Below are 7,869 nucleotides of genomic sequence, written 5' to 3' on the forward strand. Positions count from 1 at the left end.
TTAACACCTAATAACATTAAAGGGGGACAGTGTTCATGGGTGTTATTAGGCGTTATTAGCCCCAATAACAGGAGAGTTGTCCACTCCTACTAGTCTTAGAATATATCGTTTTCCTCAAGGTAATTTTTACTATTATTTTTTCAAAAACAAGATTTATCTCTTTCTCATTTGAATTTTGAACAATCCGTACCCCCAAAACGAAAAGAAATTGAATTTATTTACCGCTTTACAAACGCCGTCGTTTGGCAATAAATGTTTATTCTGAATAATAACATAAAGGAACGAAAAGTAAGCTGCAATCAGCTGTGAACAAAAAGAGTAAAGACGATCGAAAATCGAAAATCCAAAGAGAATCGTCGAACAGATCATCGATCTCGGTTTGAGGTTCGAGTGTTTTCAGATCGGATGGCGAGTCCTCATTCGGGACGATTTGCAGTTACTCCCACGACACCCAACAATTCGTCTAGGGTTTTGAGTTTCAAAAGCCCTTTGAGCGATGAAACCATATGGAAGCGTCTTCGTGAAGCTGGCTTCGATGAAGAATCGATTAAGCGAAGGGATAAAGGTTCACTCATCGCTCACATCGCTAAACTCGAAGCTGAGGTCCTCTCTTTTGCCATTCACCTTGATTAATATTCTTCTTGGCTTTGGCTTTGTTTATATTCACTGCTCGACGTATATGTTATTCTTTGGTAATTAGGTGTTTTGTTTTTCTCTTTTTGGAAGGAATTCCATTAATGCATAGTGATAATTGAGTTTTAAAGCTTGAATTAATTTGCGACATAAATCGGGATGCTTAGTCATCTTTAGTGGGGGTATTGTGAAAAAACGTACAAACCCTAATGTTCAAGAAAACCTTCCAACTCCTCTTTTACTTGGATGTTAACTATTAATTGGATTCCTCCATTGTTTCTGTGAATTTGATGCAGATATACAACCTTCAAAATCAAATGGGCATTTTGATAATTGAAAAAAAAGAATGGATTACGAGTTATGAACAGATGAAATCAACCGCAGAGTCAGCTGAAATGACACTCAAGAGCAACCAAGCTGCCCATTTGTCTGCTTTAGCTGAAGCAAAGAAAAGGGAAGAGAAGTTGAAGAAAGCTCTAGGAATAGAGAAAGAATGTGTTTCCAATGTACGCATACAATATTTTCTTTTCATAACGTGTTTATTGGCTTTCACTAAAATAGTATCTTTCTTTTTTTAGATTGAAAAAGCATTACATGAGATGCGTGCAGAATGTGCTGAGGCAAAAGTTGCAGCTGAAATTAAATTAGCTGAAGCAAGAACAATGATGGAAGACGCCTTAAAAAAGATGACTGAAGCCAATTCAAAGATGCAAGCTGCAGAATCTTTGGATGCAGAAGCTTCTAGATATCGGAGAGTTTCTGAAAGAAAGTTACATGAAGTTGAAGCAAGGGAAGATGATCTTAGGAGACAGATGAATTCATTCAAATCAGAGTATGTTATCTTATCTTTATGAATATATACTTTTTGCCTTATATAGCACAGAATTAACTATATTTGGTGCTCTGTGTATGATACAGGTGTGAAGCAAAAGAGAAGGAAATTCTTCTTGAAAGACAATCTTTATGTGAAAGGCAGAAATCTGTGCAACAATCACAAGAAAGATTACTTGAGGGGCAAGCTTTGTTAAATCAAAGGGAAGAATATATTTCGAGTAGAATTGAGGAAATAAGTAGCCATGAAAAGCAATTGCAGGCTTCAAAATTAAGCCTTGAAGAGGAACGTAAATCCCTTAAAGAAGAAAAACACAATCTTGATACAAAAGCAGCCTCCTTGGATTCTAAAGAAGAGGTTTTGTTCAGATATTCATTCATTCTTTTTATAATAACTTATTATACTCCTACTCATTCTTTATTGCTTACAGGATATCACAAATAAGGAAAATGAGTTAAAAAAGAAGTATGAAGAGTTGCGTATACAGCAAGAGGAAATTTCAAACAAGGAATCTGTGAGTTACTATTTAATTTACTCCAAATGATGTATATTTTTAAATTGGAATTACTAAATTTGTTTTTGTATTTTTTTCAGGAGAGAATTAAAAAGGCTTTGGCTGATCATGAAGCTGTTTTGAAAGAAAAGAGTTTTCAATTTGAAGCTGAATTAGAAAGAAAACTCAAAGCAATGGAGGAAACAATTGAGAACAAAAGAAGGGCTTCAGAGTTGAGGGAAGTTGACTTTAGTCAACGGGAGGATTTACTTGCTGAAAAAGAGCATGAATTGGAGGTGAAATCGAGAGCCATTGGTGAGAAGGAAAAGGAGCTTTCAGAAAAAACGAATGCTGTTGAGGAAAAAGACAAAACTGTCCTTGAAGTCGAACGAGAGTTAAAGCTGCAGAAAAGTATATTAGAGAAGGAAAAAGAAGAAGTAAATCAAATGAAAATTGACCTTCAAAAATCCTTAAAGTTATTGGATGAAAGAAGCAAGGAGATTTTGAATGCAGAAGAGAAAGTGGAAGCCATGAGAAACGAAACAAACGAGTTGATGATTTTGGAACGAAGGTTAAAAGAGGAAATCGACATGATTCGAGCTCAAAAACACGAATTTGAAAGTGAAGCAGAAAAATTAAAAAAAGAAAAAGCAAAATTTGAAACAGAATGGGAATTAATCGATGAAAAAAGAGAAGAATTAAGATTGGAATCAGAGAAAATCGCAGAAGAAAGAGTTACAATCTTGAAATTCTTGAAGGAAGAACGCGATGTTTTGAAATTAGAAAAAGACATGATTCGGGAACAATACAAAAAAGACGTAAATACCCTTTCGAACGATAGGGAAAAGTTCATGAGAGAAATCGAAAAGGAACGTTCTGATTGGTTCTCCAAAATCCAAAAAGAAAGAACCGATTTTGTCATGGATATTGAAATGCAGAAAAAAGAATTAGAAAATTGCATTGAAAAGAAACGTGAAGAAGTAGAAAGCTATTTAAAGGAAAAAGAAAAATCTTTTGAAGAAGAAAAGAAAAAAGAACTCGAATACATTTCATCTTTAAAAGAAACAGCAAGAAAAGAAGCTGAACAAGTCAACATTGAAATGAAAAGACTTGAAAAGGAAAGAAAAGAAATCATTTTAGATCATGAAAGAAGGGATAAAGAATGGGCTGAATTGAATGATTCTATACAACAATTAAAAGACCAAAGGGTAAAATTGGAAAAACAGAGGGAACTTTTACATTCTGATAGACAAGAGATTCTTGAAAAGATCGAAGAGTTGAAGAAACTAGAAGATGTGAAAGGTGTTGGCTTTCAAATCACTGAAAATGAAATTCAAGAATGTGATCTAAATCTGCAAAAAAGAAATGAAATTGTGGAAATTAATTCATTTAAAAATGAATTAAATAATAATGGGTCAACACCTCCTCTTTCTGCTCCTTTTGGGTGGCTTAAAAGGTGTGCAAGTAGTTTGTTGGAGCAAACACAGAGTAACAAGAAAAGGAAGAAACAACCGGACGATATTACCCCTCGGTATATTTATATATATATATATATATATATATATATATATATTTTATTTTTTATATGCTTTATTGTTAAACTGGTTTATAATTATTAAAATATAACTTTTGTGAGTTTGTAGGAGGGATTCTACCAAGGAGACTACTGTGTATATTGACAAAATTATTAAAATTCGAGAAGTGACATCTGTTCGTAGTAAAAATACTGTTGAAAATAGTCAGGTAATTTTTTTTTGACTGTTTTATATCTATGCTTTATGTAGTGATTGGTAAGATGGAATGGAATTGGTCATTCCGTTTGGAAAAAAGCGTTTTGATGGTGTGGAATGGAATGGCTGGTTGTTGAAAGAATGTGATTCCTTTCATTTTACTTGAAAGCTTCTTCATAGCATATTTGCATGACAGTCTTACATCTATGATTTTTTAGTAATCATGGAAGGAATGGAATTGTTCATTCCATCGGAATGAAAAAAACATTTTGTTTAATCTGATAGATGGAATGGGCTGTTCTTGAACCAATGTGTATGTGATTCCGTCTATTTTATTAATTTTTTCACTTTTTGTATTATCTGATATTAAACTTTTATTAATATAATATTTAGTGACAGATACCTTTTTAAAAAAAATAATGATTATTAATTAAAATTCAGTTTTATGCTCTAAAAATAACGAGAATATATATTTTCTATTTTATTATCTGGGAATTGGGATGCATTTATTTTTTTATATTACTTCTATTTTTTATTAAAAAAAGGGTTTTATGCAGAAAAGTCCCATTATTTTGGGAATTTTTTTGATAAATTCCTAAATGTTTTTTTTGAACAGGAAAGTCCTAATTATTTAACAATTTGCCAAAATTAACGAAAAAGTTATTTTTTTATTTTATTTTAACAGGAGATGACAGATTATGTGATTTTCCCATAATAATGAGACTTTCCTGTTAAAAAAAACATTTAGGACTTTATCAAAAGATTTCCCAAAATAATGAGATTTTTCTTCATAAAACCCTTGAAAAAATTCACAAATTTTTTTAAACTTGTATCTTGATATAATATAAAAAAGTGGACACACAATTCATTCCATTTGTACATGTCTACAGCTCACAACCAAAATAATCATGGAATGCATAATGCAACAACTCTTCCAGATTCCATTCCCATAATATGTCAATTCCATTCCATCAAACCATTACCAAACAAATCCTTAACCACACTATTTTTTTATTATTATTTTTAAATAGGAGGGAGAACAGAAAAGCCACCTGGAATCAAATGACACGAAGAAGCTTAAAGGACAAATTCAAGAGTGATTTATGTGCATAATAACCCAATCTTATTATATATATATTTTAGGGTTTTAGGTACATATCAAGTAATGGTGGTTTGGTTTCCTTTTTTGGGTTTGGTGTTGTGAGGTAAAGTAGGTTTGATGATATTTTCACCTTATAGAAGGGAAGGGTTTTTAACTTTCTATAAACCCTAATTTTCGAGTGTTGACTTTTTTTCTCTCAAATAGTTGACTTTGACATGTTTCGTAGTCTTATAGAAGGGTTTTGGTTGGGAGTTGTAAATGGTGGTTTTGGATTTGGTGTTTGGTTGTGCTATTTGTTTGTTTAACTAAATTTGTGTAAGATGACAATATTTTGGTTTTAATGGTATGGATTTTGATGACTATTTGATGTTGAACATGTTTATATGCGTTAATTATAATATAATATGCCTATTTGATTTATGTAGCTATTTTGTGTTTTATATGCCATGAAAAATTGTGTGGTATGTTATCATCAAGGGATATATGTATATATTTGTTTAAATGATCTAATATTGTCATTGACAACTTTAGATGAGATATAACGAATTGTTATTCTTAAATTGATACATATCAATAGATACAATAATAGACAATGAGAATTCCATTCAAATCACATCTTAACGCGAATTCCATGGTCAATTTAGGATGTAGATGAACTAATGAAGGATTCATCATCCATTTAAGCTTCATAAATCTCAATATGACTAAATAAATAGATTAACTTCAGCATATGTTTTTAAAATAAAACACTAAAAAATCTGTTACTAAACTCATTGAATCAATGGATTCCACCGAGAATCCGAGAACCAAATACTGATATCCTCTTCTACTCTAGATTAGGGATGAAATTTTCCGGTTCCAGGTTTAAAATTGGCTTTATCCGGGTCCGGGTAAACCGGTTCTAAGAACCGGAACCGTTAGGAACCGGAACCACTTTTAGGGACCGGAACCGATTTTTGTGAAACGTTTAAAACATGCATATCTTATTCGTTTTAAATCGGATTGAGATACGTTTTTTCCAATGTGTAGTTTAGAGTTTCTAGATGATTTTAGACTATAAATTTGTTATTTTTAGTTTGATATTTATTGATTTACAGTCCCCCAAAGTCGAGATATCAAAACTGAAAGTTTTTACTTTTTCAGCCTTTTTGTATTTTGTGAAAGTTTTAAAGCGTGCATATCTTATTCGTTTGAAGTCGGACTGACATTCGGCTTTTTCCAACTTGTAGCTTAGAGTTTGTACATAATTTTAGACTATAATTTTGTCATTTTTGGTTTAATATTTGTTTTTGTACTATTTGTTTTTGTTTTTGTATTATGTGAAAACATTAACACATGCATATATCCTTCGTTTAAAGTCAGGTTGACATGCGTTTTTTTTTTTTTTTTTTTTTTTTTTTTTTTTTTTTTTTCGGAGTATAGTTTAGAGTTTGTACATGAGTTAAGACTATAATTTTGTCAATTTTCGATTCATATTCAATAACTTACGGTCACCCGAAGTCGGGATATCAATAAGAAAATTTTCAAAGTTTAATCCACTAAGTAGTAAGTAATTGCCGAAAAATTTTGGTTTTTTGGGTTTTCCGGTTCTAAACACACTTTATCCGATTCCAACCTATCCACTTTGATGTTTTTGGTTTTCCGGTTCTAGACTCACCTTACCCGGAACCGAACCGGAACCAGTTCTTATATACCGGTCCGGTTTTCGGTTCTACAAAATTCCGTTAAATGGTTCCGGGTTTTCCGGGTCCGGGTCCGGGTCCATCCGGTCCCGGTTTGGACCTACTCTCATCCCTACTTTAGATGAAATAATGACAAGTGAAGATGGGAATAGGAGTTAGGGGTTGTAGATCTAAGCCTTCACTATTTTGTGAAAACTATTCTATCAGGTTCTAAATTTGGCAACTAGACCAAAGCTTAGATTTTTACTAACAAATTAAGTCCTTTAGTTTCTTGACATGTTTAATTAAATGTGTTGAAATTGGGTTGACATATTTATTGTTTTTCAAACCCAACCTATTTACTAAAGAAGTTAAACTCGGGTTGTCATGTTTAAATTTTCACAAAAAACCCTTTAAAAATCAAATAATCCATGGTTTTTGATAAATAAAAAAAAATCAAAATACAATGATCAACTATATAATAATACTAAATAACTATAAATTAAAAAATATTTAAAAATATTAAACGGATAGTTGGGTTGTAAACGGGTTAGAAATTTCAACTCGGATTGGTGAGTTGTAAATGGCTAGGAATTTCAACTCTAACCCATTTAAAAATATTAAACGGATAGGTGAGTTGTAAACGAGTTAGAAATTTCAATTCGGATTGGTGAGTTGTAAATGGCTAGGAATTTCAACTCTAACCCATTTAAAAATATTAAATGGATTGGTGGTTGCCCTTTAATTAAACAGGTTGATCCATTTAATTATGAGTTTAAAACCTCAACCCAACCTATTATTCCTTGGGTTGAGTTTGAGTTGGGTTGAAGGGTTTGGGTTGAGATTGCCACACTTATTTCTAGATCGACTATTTTTACAAATAAGTTCCAAACCTAAAATATAAATGTGATGCCAAAATTGAAAACTTCAACTTCAATTTTTTAAAACTTAATCCTTATTATCAAAACTGTTAAACTTAAATTCTAATCTGCCAAAATCATTTCCTTGGGTTTCGGCTACTCTCATATCTCATGGCATTTTCTTTGTCTCAAAAGATGCATTATACTATTGTCTACCCTGTTTATTTTATTCTCATGGCATGTCCTATGTTTGTATGAAATGCAAATTAGTTTTGAAAAAATAAAAAAATTACATATATATTTTTTTTCATATTAGTCTGAAGAAGTCATAATTTTTTATGATACTTAATTTAAAAGTTGTTTGATAGGATCTGAATTTTTAAAAAATCAGAATTTCTAAGAAAATATGAATTTTTAGCAAAATAAATAGTGGTAGTCAATGTTATGATCCCTAGTTTATTGGGATTTTTTAAAGACAAAATTGCAAGAATGGTCCCTGTGGTATGTCAAAACTAGCACCTTTGGTCCAAAATGGGTTTGGCTTGCAAGGATGGTCCA

General features: G+C 31.7%; 1 protein-coding gene across 1 annotated transcript; it reads left to right on the top strand.

Moving 5' to 3' along the window:
• The first annotated feature begins 286 nt into the window (after window positions 1-286).
• Window positions 287-5,152, top strand: LINC4 (crowded nuclei-like protein). The gene is made up of 8 exons (XM_079035044.1): window positions 287-603; window positions 930-1,139; window positions 1,212-1,465; window positions 1,552-1,822; window positions 1,896-1,979; window positions 2,060-3,489; window positions 3,602-3,701; window positions 4,720-5,152. The coding sequence occupies exons 1-8, from the start codon at window positions 406-408 to the stop codon at window positions 4,786-4,788; spliced, it is 2,616 nt and encodes an 871-aa protein (XP_078891170.1). The 5' UTR covers window positions 287-405; the 3' UTR covers window positions 4,789-5,152.
• Window positions 5,153-7,869: the final 2,717 nt, after the last annotated feature.

The sequence above is a fragment of the Lactuca serriola genome, chromosome 4, assembly GCF_051521515.1.
Source record: "Lactuca serriola cultivar US96UC23 chromosome 4, Lser_US96UC23_V15, whole genome shotgun sequence".
Lineage (NCBI taxonomy): Eukaryota > Viridiplantae > Streptophyta > Magnoliopsida > Asterales > Asteraceae > Lactuca > Lactuca serriola.

Coding starts and splice junctions, on each gene's coding strand:
- LINC4 (XM_079035044.1), top strand. CDS start 406: ATGGCGAGTCCTCATTCGGGACGATTTGCAGTTACTCCCACGACACCC. Junction 1,823..1,895: donor CCTTGGATTCTAAAGAAGAG/GTTTTGTTCAGA, acceptor TATTGCTTACAG/GATATCACAAATAAGGAAAA. Junction 1,980..2,059: donor AAATTTCAAACAAGGAATCT/GTGAGTTACTAT, acceptor TATTTTTTTCAG/GAGAGAATTAAAAAGGCTTT.